This window comes from Leptosomus discolor, chromosome 16 (genome assembly GCF_034619465.1).
Source record: "Leptosomus discolor isolate bLepDis1 chromosome 16, bLepDis1.hap2, whole genome shotgun sequence".
NCBI lineage: Eukaryota > Metazoa > Chordata > Aves > Leptosomiformes > Leptosomidae > Leptosomus > Leptosomus discolor.
In genome coordinates this window covers 5,857,268-5,872,516 of record NC_141406.1, presented here as the reverse complement: position 1 = coordinate 5,872,516, position 15,249 = coordinate 5,857,268, and the positions used below count along the sequence as shown (strand labels likewise).

The 15,249-nt window shown below is 37.2% G+C and overlaps 1 protein-coding gene across 1 annotated transcript in view; it reads left to right on the top strand.

The window, feature by feature from the left end:
* The window catches only part of CABIN1 (calcineurin binding protein 1), a 119,823-nt gene that overhangs the window by 32,461 nt on the left and 72,113 nt on the right, over positions 1-15,249 (top strand). The window contains exons 24-27 of the mRNA XM_086474445.1: positions 1,106-1,366; positions 2,032-2,183; positions 2,749-2,927; positions 13,448-13,630. Coding sequence (XP_086330571.1) covers positions 1,106-1,366; positions 2,032-2,183; positions 2,749-2,927; positions 13,448-13,630 — 775 coding nt within the window. The remainder of the gene's footprint in view (positions 1-1,105; positions 1,367-2,031; positions 2,184-2,748; positions 2,928-13,447; positions 13,631-15,249) is intronic.

The window sequence follows — 15,249 nt, the reverse complement described above, 5'->3', positions numbered from 1 at the left end:
AACTAACTACTCAGAAAATGAGATTATTATATTTTATGCCTTTGATCTGTCAAAAGTGTGGTCGTACTGTCTTGTAGCCTCTTGAGTATGAGTGACTTGGTGAAGAATTCCAGGGATAATGCTGGGGTTATTTTGTGTTATCAGATAAGAGGTACAAGATTGGGAAGCCATCTTAAGTTGTGAATTAAATCAGAATGTCTGTTTAGGACTAGTTGAATCTTTCTGTTTTCAAGTGAATATATTAAAAATGCATAATTTACTAAGAAAAGCTCTATTATAATAAAAGATAAATGGGGACAATATAATCTCCTTTCTAGAGATGTATCTTTTCAGGAGTGTGTTTCTCATATACATAAAAAACTTATTATTCTCTTCTCACAAAATATTTAGGAAAGGAAAGGCTATGTTACAGTTCTTGAAGTGAAACAAGTGCTTAGGATACTGTTATAGCACAAAAATTTAAGTTCATAAACTTTTTCAAAGAGAGAAAATTATATTAGTATATCTTTTGACCTAGTTTTTTATGTGACTTCCTTGGCAGTTAACTTTAATTTATGCTGCTGGTTTTAATTCTTTGGAGGTGGGTGCGGGGAAGAGTATTCTTGCCATATTCAGCTCAAAATAAGATGCATTGCAAGCAAGATCAAATACATTTCTTCATAAGTGATGGTAGTCCATAGTGGCTCTAGCTGACTTTAGTTGCAGAACAAAACAAATAATGTGTTGTTTGTTTGTGTTTTTTTACTTTGAAGAGTTAAGATAATTACAGCTCTGAAAAAGTGGTAATATTTGTGTAGACATGTATATTGGTTTGTTATTTTTCAGACTTACATTTATATGCATGTTCTTACACTTCTGTCTTACTGTTTCGTTCTGGTTATTTGTGTCAGCAGTTACTGGAATGAACAAAAACCTATCCATAGGCACATTTTGTGGGTCATTGGGATGTATTTGATCACTTGGATGTGTTCTATGTCTTTTAGGTGGAAAGTGTTTTAAATTATGTACCTTGTTTATGCACTTCTCTATGCAGGAGTGTATTTTTAGAATTTTTCATCCCAGCCACAGTGAATTCATGTGTTCTCAATGCTTCGTTCGTTAACAGATGGAAGAGCGTCGAGACAGTATGTTGGAGACAGCCAAGTTGTGTTTTACGTCAGCATCTCGCTGTGAGGGAGATGGCGACGAAGAGGAGTGGCTTATTCACTACATGCTGGGGAAGATTGCAGAGAAGCAGAAACAGCCTCCTGTTGTCTATCTGCTGCATTACAAACAGGCAGGTCATTACTTGCATGAGGAGGCTGCCCGATACCCAAAGAAGATTCACTACCATAATCCACCAGAACTTGCCATGGAAGCATTGGAGGTAAAAGAAAGTTAAAACATGTAGGCTTGAAAACTTTGTTCTCAGCAGATGATGGAATACCAGTTATTATTAGTTCATATTATTAGGCCTATGTACATGGTGCTCTGCATCTGGGAACGTTTACAAGACTAACTTGGGGAATAAAATGGAGCCTGTTAGTCAGGCTGATTTTGTTTTAAAGACAGCTTATGTACAGTCTCCGTATCGGACAGATGGGCAGAAATTCCACTTGGATTTTGCTGCACACGGTTCATTAGTCAGTTTTGATCAAAACCAAATGTGGATAGGTTTCACAAGCATCTCGTACCTGTGAAAGCATAAGTTCATGCATGAGTTGGAATAGTAGTCATAACACCTTTGATTTCACTGTGTTGTCTGGTAAAAACAGAGGATCTAGAATATACCCAGTGGTGACTTGCTTCTGAGGAGACCAGGTCTGCTTTCGTTGTTGTATTCCATGGGTTGCAGTTATAAAATTTTTACAGTGTTTAGATCATGTCATTTACAAGCAGCTTTCAAAGGCAGAAAATGTCCTATTCAGGCAAGTTTAGTATCAGATGACTGTCTTTACTATCTCCTGCAGTTTTTACAGAGAAGAGACTATTGGTCATAGGTTGCAGAGCTATGAATTGTCTGCTGACCAAATGTACTCCTGTGTTTTGTAGGTATACTTTCGACTTCATGCTTCTATTTTGAAACTTGTGGGGAAACCAGATTCTGGAGTAGATGCAGAGATACTAGTTAGTTTCATGAAAGAAGCTTCTGAGGGACCATTTGCCAGGGGTGAGGAGAAGAACACCCCAAAAGTTGCAGAAAAGTGAGTGCTAATTTCCAGGAGTATCCTCTGAAAGCATACTTATAAACTACTGTATAATAAACTATTAAAATGAAGTTGAATGAAACATAAACAACAAAGTGATTAGAAGTAATTCTAATGTTTGCAGTTTTCAAGTGTCATGAGCAGTAAGATTATAAAGTTACTCTGAGATCTTCTCAATATTGGCACAGCGAAGATGGGAAGGGAACAAAATAGAAGAATTTTGATCTTGTCATCTGCTTTGAAGCCACTGTTTTTATTTATTAATAAAATTATTTTTTAAATAAACTACTAACAAATGCAAGAGCAAATGGCCTTTATTTTAAAGGAAAAAGAGATCTTAGTCTTCATAATTTGTCTTATTAACAATTACAAAATAAAGAATGTTTTACTATTGACTAGTGACAAGGGAGGAATATAACCTGTACTAAAAATCCATCATTTAAAATTTGTTAATAAGACTAGATTACTGTATTGGAAATGTCGTAGAAACATGTAGTCACCTTTTGTTCTTTGTATTTGTCCCTAGTGTGTTAACATTTGGTTTTTTTCTTGTCCCTCCTAGGGAAAAAGCTTGCATGATTGATGAAGACTCTCACTCTTCAGCTGGAACAGTGCCAGGCCCTGGGACTTCCCTCCCCTCATCCTCCGGTCCAGGTCTGACATCCCCACCTTACACAGCCACTCCAGTTGACCACGATTACGTCAAATGTAAAAAACCCCGTCAGCAGGCAACGCCGGACGGTACAGTCCCTGTTCTCAATACTGGCAGCACAGGGAGGTGCTCTAATCATGGGGGGTTTGACCAGGAATGATCAAACTGCTCATTTCAAGGAGGGTGATGGGTCTGTGGTAACACGGGCAATATTGAAGCTCATTACCTTTATAAATTCAGTGCTTTAAATAGAATCAATGTACAGTCAGAGCTTTAAATACAAAATTCAAAGTTGTCACCTGCCACCATTGGCACTTGTCACTTAGTCAAAATGGGAATGTTGATAGGAGGAGTAGGTAGCTGACTGAATTTCCAGTGACTTATTTATTTATTTATTTATTTCCACCTCCAGAGCTAAATGTCTGTCTGACCTTATTAGGAAAGATGTGGGTTCAGTCTTCAGAAGACTGGACACTGCTTCACTGCCTGTGTGAAATGACCAGGTAAAAGTTTGAACTGTGGCTTAAACAAGACAATTTGTTAAAAAGGCAAAACAAAACAGTATTATCATTTTTTGAAGGAGGCAGGTGGCAACTGTTTTGAATATATTGTGTATCAGCACGAAGTGATTTGCATGACAGTCCAGTAGACTTCATCTTTTAATTTTTCTTTATCATTTACAGTGACTGGTTAGCAGCTCATCTCTATATAATACACAGTAATAGAATAAATAATTGGCTTATAAATGCAGAAGTTAGGGTGATATCGCAGTGTTACTTAAGATTTTGCAATATACGTATATAGTAGGAATTAAGTTACTAGTTAAGTAACCTGACATCGTTATTTGGCTAGGAATTTTATTCTGATTCTACTCTTTTAGCCATTTGTTTATCCAACTGGATCTGTGAGTATCAGGACTCAAGAAGAAGTAAAATATCTGCAATGAATAGCTTGTTGGTAGAATGTAGCAGGCCCCACAGAAATGCTTTGCTTGATGTGAGTTTATTTCTGGAGGGTGGGCTGCTTCCTGTTGTAATTTTCTTTGTAAATAACTTTGTTGACATAGTTTTGAAACAAGTGTTCATATGCCTGGAAACTCTGCAAGATGAATTTATTCCTTTTCCCCAACAAATAATTCTTGGTGAAACTGACAGAAGATCCTTCATCTCTTTCACTAAACTGAATAGCGAAATATTAATTTTATTCATGTTTACATTTCAATCAGGAGTAATTCATTGAACTGTTTTCTGTTTTCATAACATATGTAGTGTGTTACTATGAATGGGTTATGTAGTGATCAGGCTCTTATATTAGCGTTTTGATGTCTTTTGACACAGCAAACGCAGAAACGAGCAAATATTTAAATATTTCCTAAATAATATTCCTTGTGAGAAGCAGTTCTGCCTAAGACTACATCTGCTTAGGTCCTGAAGACTGTTGAAATGTTCCCAGGAGATACATAAGTGAGATAAATATTCCAATATGTGTTGTTAGTACAGTCACTCAAAGTAAGATATTATGGACTATGGTATGTTAATTGCCCAATGGGAGCAAAGTTGGCTGCTTAGCAAAGCCTGAAGGTGCAAGCTAAGGAACGTCTACCTCTGCCAGGGCTGGAGTGGCAGTGCTTGGATCTGTAGCCTCGCTAGGACTAAGCTTTGCTGCTGTCAAAGCAATTAGAAATGTCAGCCGCTGACAGAAGCAGAGTTAGGGTGATCTTTCAGAAGGCTATGTGCAACCCTGACAAGGAGAATGCAAAGTACTGCATCATTCATAATGTTTTGTAAGTTGCTGGCACAACTGCAGTCTGGATACAGCATATTGAAGATCCCCAGGAAACTGAAATATTTGCCTTGGGGCTGTTACAGATGGAAGGAGAGCTAACAGGCTGAGCAACGCTCGGAAGTCTTCCACTTTTATATTATTGCATATACTGTGCTCCTCTGCGTGCATTTGCATTTTACTTGTATTAAAATATATACATTTGAAGTAAAATGCTCTTGACACCTTACACATAATCACATCACTGAAGAAAACTGGTGCTTGCATTTCCATTATACCATTCCTAAAAATAGCAAGAAAATACCCATCATTTGAGTACTCTTTAGATTATTTTTTTTACCATTCTGACAGCAAACGAAACTGTCTATATTGTTGTTCACAGAACAAATAATTTGGCCTAAATTCAGCCTAGATATTTATTCTTTCTGAGGCCTGACAATACTTTTATTTACTCGTACTCTTGTATCGATATTTTTTATCATGTATGACATAAACAAAATAAGAGCATTATAACAGAGTCTTACCTACAAAGTTCTCTTCATATGTTACCACAAGCAAACATGCTAGTTGGGATCCCTGTCATTGCTGACCTGTGAGACCTCTTTTGACCATTTTTTGTGCTACACTTCAAGAAAATATGACCCATGAGGGAAGAGAGAAGGAATTGGGATGGTTGTGTAGGAAGGAGAAGACTGAGGGGAAACATGACAGCAGTGTAACCTGAAGAGTGTCAAAGGCTGTACAAAGAGTTGGAGACAAAACCCCAGGATTTTCATGTCTGTGGGAGACAGAATAGACAATATTAGACCTAAATTACATTTTAAATCTGGTCATTAGAAAATATTGTTAGAGTAGTATTAGGAAATACTATTTAAAAAACAAAAAAAAGTGAAACAATCTAAGTTCCTGGGGATGGTACAACACTGCAGCACTGGAAGTCTTGAAAAAGTGGTGATACAGCCATCTGCCAGGAATGATGGAGATATAATTTATTCTGATGGAAAAAGGAATGGACTAGATGAACTCTTGCGGTTTCCTTCTGAGCCCTATTTTTTCTATTAATTTTATGTTGTTTGTGGGGTTTTTGGTTTGTTGTGGGTTGTTGGTTTTTATTTGTTTGGTTGGTTTTTTTAGCAAGATATCCAACAATGTGGCTTCTAGTGCAGCAATTGTCTCATTACAAGCAGGAAAGAATTAATGTACAGCCAAACGTCTTTTCTTGAAAATACTGAGACTCTGATCTTCAAGCATTCATCTGAAGATAAGTAAAGTTGTGAGGGCAGACTGACTTCAGATGCATTACATTTAAGTGTGTCATTATACCTCTCCAGCCCATTTTGCTGGTGGAAAAAGAAGACCAGGGTATGCAGAAATCACTGTTAAAGTTGAGAGCATTTGAAAAGCTTTATATCCAGTGATTGCTGGTGATATTAGTTTTTACCCATGTATTTAATGGGAATGGGAGAAAGGAACCAGTAAGTACAGCTTGTAAAGTAACTAAACTTCTTTTATCGTGGCAGCTGCTAGCATATATCTCCTTCAACGAGACAGTATTGCTGAGTGGCAGCTGTTACTTGCTGGCTGACTAGCTGCTGTCATGTGTGTAGAACAGGCAACTTCCTTTCTCTTTTCTTGCCCTTCCATTCAGCAACATTTTTCCTTCCTTCTGTTAATCCTGTCTTTCCTGTCATCACCCCTGCCTGTTGCTGTTTTATAACCCTCCAAAATGAAAACTTGCATCTGATAGTAGAAGCCTGAGGTTTAGACTTTTTTTAGTTTCCAAGAGCAAAGCAGGAAACAAGAAAAAGCAGGGACTCTGCAGGGACCAAGACTATCGTTACCTGAGATGTCACCATATTTCCACTGCTAAATGGCCAGACATGCTCACTATCCTCCTTTATACAGGCTGAATGTATGTAGTCAGACCAGTTGCATTACAGACTTCAAGCAGCTTAAATTTACCTAAATTCTGTGCTAAGCATTGAAGTTAGTTCAGAAAGCAGTAGAAGTGTTAACATTTAAAAAAAATCAGTCTGAATGAGAAATCTGTTTCCTAAAAAGTAGACTTGAAGATTGTTGTGAGGTCTTTTTTGCTGTAATATGCCTTTGTTGTCAACACAACAATAGTCAATCCTATATTATTGTGGTGGTATGCAGATGATGTATTCAGTATCCATTGCTATTGCTATATGCATTGTTTAAAATGTCATAGTGTTTAAGTCTTCATTCATGTCATGTAGTATGTTGTGTGTAGTTAGACATAATTGTCCTGTTTTGTGTTTGTCTTTGCCTGATTGCTTTTGCAACCAATATTGCCCGTGCTGCCTCTAACCTTTATACAAATCTCTGTTCCCCAGGCATTCTCTTCCTGCTTTTACCTGTCACGGCTTGCTTTTAATAATTGGCAGAACCTGCATGATAAACTCACTGGGAAAGGCTACTTGCTTCATGCTGTGGGAGAAGTCTCACTTCAGTTTGTTGGTCTGTAATTCTACAAATGTTATGAAGGTGCACAGTTTCTTTGTAAACAGGGGTTCTCAACATCCTGATGAGACAAAGGTGATCTCTGAGAAACTTTTTGCACCAGGTTGTCACTCATGCCAAACTAAATAAGCTTCTAAGATGGAATGGATATTTCTGTGCCTAAAAAGAACATCCACATTGCATTTTGGAACATTCAAATCCTACCCTTCAAAATTCTCTGTGTCCCGCACTGTAGAATGAGATTTGTCGGTCTGCAGTACGTATTCTTTTGTGGCACATGGTACTGGATGCTCATGGGGACTGCTTACTGGACTATGAGAGTAACGAGTCAGATCCAGTTTATTGCAGTATGCCCCACTTTTACCTTTCCCCAATTTAACCTCTCTCTGATTAGTAAAAGTATCACACTGACATTTAGTGTGAGATGATGTGAACAGGATTTGACTGAATAAATGGAACATTGATGAGGTGATACTCTGTTGCTCTGCACTTGAAGACAGAAGAACAGCAATATAGGGCTGCAAGTTACCGAAAAACATTCAGTGTTTGGTGCAGCCAAACAAAACATAGACTCTCATCTTTGACTCATGTTATGAGAGAACTCCCTTTAAACATTCAGAGGACTTGCTGTCCTCAAGAAATTAATCTGCTCCCATGCAAATCTCTGCAGTTCTTTTGTTTTTAATAACGTGCAAGTGCCTTTTGATACAGAGCTGAATGTTGTCTTCTGTTATGGGTGGAATCTGTTTCGAGAATGAGAATTGTCTGATACATCATGTTTCTGACTACAGACCAGTAAAGAAAAATGCTCATATGTACAGGTAAAGAGAAGAGAGGAGATATGGTGCCAGGCAGGCAGGACAAAGAGAGGGAGTCTGTACATCTACAGCCTGTGAACAACCCACCTTTATTGCATGAGACAAGATTATTTTTTTAAATAATATATAGTTAGTTATTCATAAGCTCTGAACTGTGCAGTAGGATTTTTCTTTACTGTAAATTCATTTAGCATATGTATATAGCTCTCTAGAAAAACTTTCTATGACACTTGTTTCTGATTTTTGACTTGTAGCTGATTGTTTATCACATTTCAGATACCTTCTTGTAATAACTGGGCATACATTTTCCTTCAGCTATTTAAGACAGAAAAAGATATTTTTCAGAAAAAGTGAGTTGTACCCTGTTGGCTTTCCGAGCTTGTTACCTACCCCCACGTACAGGTGTTTCAGAGGTCTCCTCCTCCTCTTCTTTTAATTTCCAAAAAGTTTCAGAGGATGCAGAGCATGATTACTGAGCTGCATAGTAAATAATTGACAAAGGTGGAATCCCTCATTGATGTTGGCACCATGAAGCTGTACTTCAGCCCCCCTGAGAATAAATTATGTAAGCTTGTACCATGAGAGATGTTAACCTGGTCAGCGTGCTTAGCAGTAAGAGCTCTGTTGTTAGGATTGTCTGTCTGCTAGTTCAGGTCACTTACACTTTAACACATCACTGTCTCCTCTTTTCCCTCCTTCAGCCCTGTGAGTGGACACCGTTTAGGTAACGAGGCTTATGGCATATGGGAGAATGCTGGCACAGGGTAATGGCTAGTGAAGCACTGAGGCTTTTTTTTTTTTTTTCCCCGGTTGCATTTTAAAGTAAAATAGTCATTTAGAATCCCCGAAGTTTAACACAGCTTTTTACTGTTAATTGGTAGGCGTGCCGGTGTTGTGCCTGAATGTTAATGGAGCAGTGACAGTGACATGCTAATGGCTTTTTCCGGTATGGAGGAATAGCATGGAATAGGGATTTTTGAAGTCAATCCGGTAAACCTGTTTCATTCAGAATAAGATTAATCTTAAAATGCTCTTAAGCATAGAATTAAGTCAAATGCACTAAAGATCTCTTTCTAATATTCAAGACAGATGTGTTTCAGTAATGGTAGCTACTTAATTATCCAAGTGACTGACAGGATCTCACTGTGATACAATAAAGGTCTTGGCAGTACAGATGAACATAGAAGTTCTTTCTTCCCAATGACATCTTTCCAATAATAATTAATATTTTTTTACTAATATCTTGGAAAATTAACAAGATTCTTCCTTTAGACCTTTTTACATTTGCTGTCCAGAGCTGCTCTTTTTCACCTGTTGACAGAGTAGGTGATATAATCTGACATAGAAATCCCTGAAATGTCACAAGTTCAGTACATTATGAGGAATGAGATAAAAAATTTGCTCTCAAGTGCCGTATCCATAATCTTTAGAAATAAACATGAAATATTTAACTTTACATCAAATAGAGAGTTCAGCTTGTCAGGTTGTTTATAATCTTCCTAAAACTTAGGAGTGATACAGCAAAGTAATGAAACAAAACATAATAATACCAAAGAGAGAACCTGGTATCAGGACATATTTTTAATAGAAATTTTGTTGCAGTTGCTTATGCACAGTTTAGTAGGTGTTTTTCCCTGTTCTCTTCGTTTCCACTACAGATAATAATTTTGGGACATTAATGCCCAGTTGTATTTTTGTCTTAGCTTTTGAAATAATAGGAAACTTTACAGGAAGGGATCTCAGAAGAATATTTAGTCCTTGATTTATCATTTCCTTATAACTGGGGGATCACTTTAGCTTTTTGGAAATTACTATTACTTATTGCTATTGCCAATGGGGCAACTAAGAAAATAGCTTAGGTAAACAAAATATTAAAATCAGTAATTTTTAAACTCTTAAATTACACTGAGTTGCATTAAATTGTCTTTAATTATAGCAGAGATTATTAAAACCACTGATGTTCTCCTTGGATTTGCATCTTTCAAAAGGACAAGTATCAGCAGCAGTTGGGAATTTGGAATTAATTCTCATGTCTCGGACTGCAGTGGTCTTTGGCATGGAGGCTGAGTAACACTAATGACTGCCTCAACTGCAGCCAACTTATCAGATGAAGTAAATGCTTTATAACACAGTGAGTGTAAAAATATATGCTGTGTGTCTGTCTAGTGTATATATATATGATATATTTGTGAGTTAGGCTAGAAGGGCATACTACTTTCATCTATGAAAAATAGGTAGATTTTTAATTTTTTTTTAAATAGCAGAGTTCAGATGTGACTTGGTGCAGTTGCTATGAGTTCTGCATTACATACTGCAGCATTTAGGTATTGACAAAGCTTTTTTGTTATATTAAGATACATCTTGGGTAACTTAACAAATGTTAGCTATTTGTCTACCTGTCATTGAAAACCTCCGGCGATTCTGTAGGTTCTCTATGCAATTTTTTAACGGTATGTAACAGTTAAGCTAGAGATTAGGAAAAAAAAAGGCAATTTTCTTGCTGCAATTAAAATCTATTTGCTCTTGCTCTGTACTTACTGAATATGAAGAGCAATTACTGTATTTTTATTTTGGTTAATTGTATGTATTTGGAAATTCTCCCTCATCTTTTTGAAGATAAATAAGTCCAATTCTCCCCATGTTTTTCTTATATGCCATCTCATTAATCTCTCATCACTTTTTCTCCTCTTCGATGAATTCATTCTGGTTATTCAGTGTATTTTTTAAAATGTGGGTCTCAAATACAGATACCATAATTAGCTTAATTTTCATTAGTGCTCAGTAGAACAGGAAGACTCTTACGTGTTTTTTCTGTGAAGTTACTGATTATACATTCAAGTGTGCTAGTTTGCTGAATTGCTTTTACAATAGCATGACATTTTGTCCGTTTCTGGTTTGATAATCATTAATTCTTTACAGGCATATGTGAATATATGCGCTGGGATACACACACATTTTCTACTACTGATCTTTTTTTAGGTGCTTATAGATGGATTTATTTATTTATGCTCAAATAATTCTGTGGAAGATGAAGGCTGGCTGGCTAATAGTTTTGACCTTGTACCCTTTGTGAAGATAGGTACTACAATTTGTTTTCCATTCCCAGGAACTTTACCCATCATCTGTGACTTCTGAGAAATTAATACTAATAATGATGGCTGCTGCTAATTTCTGAAATACTCCAGTGTTTTTCATCAGGCCCACTTAGTTTGAAAGCATCTACTGCATTCAAGCAGTATCTAAAATAATAGGAAGTTGTCTCAATAGTAGTATTCCTCTGTTTTTCAGTGTTTAAGGAGCCCAATGTTAATATCATTAAGATTTTTTTTTAATGTAGTTAAAGTATTGAAAGAAAAGGAGAATGAACATACATACCTAGACCTACGCTCATTTTAGTAGAAATTACAAGACAAAATAACTAACTAATTCTAAGGAAATACTTACATTTGTTCCTCATAGGAAAAAGCTTCCATGTCATGCATACATTTGAAATTTAACATGCTAAGGCATTGTCTGTCTTTGCGTGCTGAGAAGTTACCATAATTTCCTAGGGATCGGGGATCAGTCTTGCATATTGGTCTAGCAGTTATTGATTTACATTCTAATGCTTCATCTGTCATAACCCACACATCAGAACTGACCCCCAGGGTTATGGCAACATTTGGAAATTTGCAATTTTTTTTTTCTTCCCTAGATGAGTAATTCAGCCTCTTTGCCACAGATGCAGAAACTTCCTTTAAAAAAAATACCAAGGGAGCTACTGTAAATGTTTTTCCTGATGCCAACTGGGAGTTCAATAGTGTCCATTTGTACCACAGAAGATTATTAAAGCTTTATGAGTCATTTAAAGCTTGACTGACCTCTCTTCAGAATCCTTCTCTTCCCATTCTTTACAATTATATTCTTTCTGTATAAAATTTGTCATCATTAACCAACTATAGAACTTCCAATTAGGAAGCAAATGCAGTTCCCTGTTCTTTTACAAGATACAGTTTTATTAAGATCTATTCACTGAAAGGGAAGGTTTTCTTTGTGTGGTAGTGAAAAGCCTACGGACTGTATCAAATTTGGTTTAAATTTGTTGGAATCCTAACAAGCAGAACCTGATCTGCAAGCTGGAGGTTTGCAGAGGGATTTATCTTGATAAAATAAATTCATAGGAGGCCCTTAGCTGTCTCCTGAACAAGTGCAATTCAGATGGAACAGAAGAAATCTCATTAAATTATCAGCTCATCTCAAAGGAAGGGCTTTCGCTTTTTTAATTTTCTTTCTTGATCTTACCAAGAAAATTAATGAATAAGAATGCAGTGGAACTACCCAGACAATGGATGTAACATGCCTCTTGGTTAAGCTATTCCTGTATCTTAAGCAGAAACTGGAAATTAATCTTCTGGGCTACAGATTTAGTGAGAATTGCCTGTATTGGAATTTTGTGTTGGACACTGAATTATGTTGGCACAAAATTAGAGAAAAATGCCAATTTCCCATCTCAGTGGGGATAGGCATGCATCTTTCTGTGGGAGATACTAAGCTCTGTTTTTTAGTCATGCAGGGTTGCCTCTGATAACCCTTGATGTAGAAGAACTTGGGTTATATCAGGCAGGTTTCAGACATGGGTGGAATGTTTTTCACTTGCCTGTCTGTTCTGAGGTGTGAGTTTTATCCCCCATGATAAAATCACGATCCGTACAACTTTTCCTGTGCTGTTACAGCTATCAGCAGATTAACAACTCTGTTGTGACTGTAATGTAGTCAGCAGCCAATGTACATTACTCCATGCTATCGAGGCGAAGTCACTTCTGCTATTCTTCTGTCTGCTGCCTTGAAGTGTAAGAGATTTCCCGTCTATCTTAGACCTAGTTCTTTGATGGATTGTTTGTTTGCTGTATCAAATCACCTTTCAGAACATTTGGTGAACAGCATCTAACACCTGCAGGATAGATGGCATCAGTGATCACTCCTGTAAGTCTTTGCCCCTAATGGTACTGATTTTTCTGTCCTTCATGAGGTAATTTTTACCAGTATTGTTGTTCATGGTTTTCTCTTGTCAATTGAGTTTTGCTTGTGTCAAATTCAAAATTATATTGGATGCGTTTCAAGGTAAATGGCACCGTAAACCCAGGAAATTTTACAGGACCTTACTAGCTGAACTATTGCGTCCTCAGCCTAACTGCTTTTGAAAGTTGAGCATCTGCTTTTGAATCAAATTCCAGGATTATATTCTAGGAGGAAATATGGTGGGACAGGGAGCTCTCTATTACGTTAGTGTTAAATAACACCTAGTGGAAGAAGACTAGGGTGTTAATTCCTTAGCACAAAGAGGTGAGATGAAAATGGTAAGTTGAAGTAGACAACGTGAAGGAAAGTAAGTACCTTTTAGACAACAGCATTGGTGGTTGTTAAGGATCCTGTGTTGCACTTGTAAGAGGTTTGCAGAGTGCTGCAGTTTTATGTTGCTGTTACGAAGATGCAAGTAACAGCTTGATGAGTGTGAAACGATGCATTCCTTCTTTATCTCTTTGCAGAGAGGAGTCAGGATAGCACTGGGGCGGTGCTGTCTGACTCCAGTTCCACACAGGATATGTTTAATGAGCCTGCCAGTTCTCAAGACAGCCTGAAGAAGACGTACACAGAGAAGAGGGTTTCTACTACTTGTGCTGATACACTGATGCCCAGCAAAGAGACCCTGGGAACTACAGAGGAAAAGAGTATGCCTGATTTAATAGATAATGTCAGCTGGTGTATTCTCATTAAAATCTTTTTTCTGGCATGCAGAAGCACTGAAATATGCTGCACTGTGAATGAGAATTTTAACTAGGCTTTATTGCTCCATGTATGTGTGTGGCTTAAAATTGGAACTGTGCTTTGCTTATGTGGCCATCATCGCAATTTGTACTACCTGTTAAACCTTACAAAGAAAAGAATAACGATAAACTGATGTCTGTGGTGGCCCTTTGACTGACTTGCCTTTTTTGAGGTTATTAGTTACTCTTTCTTCAGTGTTTCAAATCTCTAAATGATTTAAGTAGGAGTTACTTGAAGATAATCTCAAAGAAACCATTTTTTCTTTTCCCCAGGTATAGATGCCCTCCTTTTTGTTCTGGCCCACTAGCAGCTTGATATTCAGTGCATGGAAAAGCACAAGTAGTGGAATTAGATGTTTTATTCCATTGCATACTTTATTTCAATGGAGAAGTGGAATTGCTCTTTTTCCATATATAATACTACTAAGTGTTCTGTATTCCACTGGAAAAATTGTTTCAAAATCCATTAGCTGGGGTTTCCCTTTGATGTTTGTACAGTTGGATGTGGTGTAGAGAGGCTGGACTTCAGCTGGGAAAGACAAACATGACCAATGTATGAATTTTGCCTGCCTTTCTGGGTTGTGGCCCTTTGTGGGATGTTAAGTGGTTTTTGCCAGGTCACATTATACTTTAGTCTCTTCCAGTGTCATAGATCCAGAAATGATGGTATGTGGATAGCCCTGATTCACTTCACTGATCTCACCAGGAATAACTGATGCTAGTCACCTTTTTGTTCACAGACTTGGATTAGCTTGGTTTCTTCTTTTTAAGAATATTTTACTTCAGCCTTGCCTAAGTGAGGGAAGTCTGTGATGATGTTTGCATCAATAGAGTGAAATAGATGCCAGTTCCTAGTTTTGTAAAATAATACTCACCTAATTACTAAATCCTGTACTATTTTGGGTACTAGACTAAAACCATGGCTCTTTTGGGCCTGCAGTGAGTTGTGTTATTGTCATCAGTTGTCTGTCAGAAAAACTGTATGGATTGCATTATCACATTACTGACACTTATTAGAACAAAAGTTGTATTCTTCCATACAGCTATCTCTAGAGTAAAATTATAACGGATACATAGAGTGTGCAAGTAAAATTTGAAAAATTTCTGTTCTGGAGAACACGTTTGACTCAAAGTTCGGCCTTATGGGAGAAAAAGTTAAGGAGCAGCTTCGTACTTGAGGATGAAGTATACTGTAGTATATCCCTAGCCTGCTAGGAGATAAGAGGCTCCTTATCTTAGACAAAGACACAGTAAATTTCCATGACTGAAAATCAAAGTTAAAAAACTGAATCTGTGTGTAGCATGAATGTTTTCAGCAATAATGACTAGGTAACAGGAAACATGGAAGCTCCCACTGTCACAGATGCTTTCTGAAGCAAGATTTTGTATCCTTCAAGAAAAGATGGGTCAATTGAACTATGAGTTACTAAGTTAATCGCAAAAATAATTGAATGGAACTGTAGGTCCTACATTATCTAGAAGGCCAGGTTAGTTGCTGCTAATCGTTCTGTCCGAGCTTATTC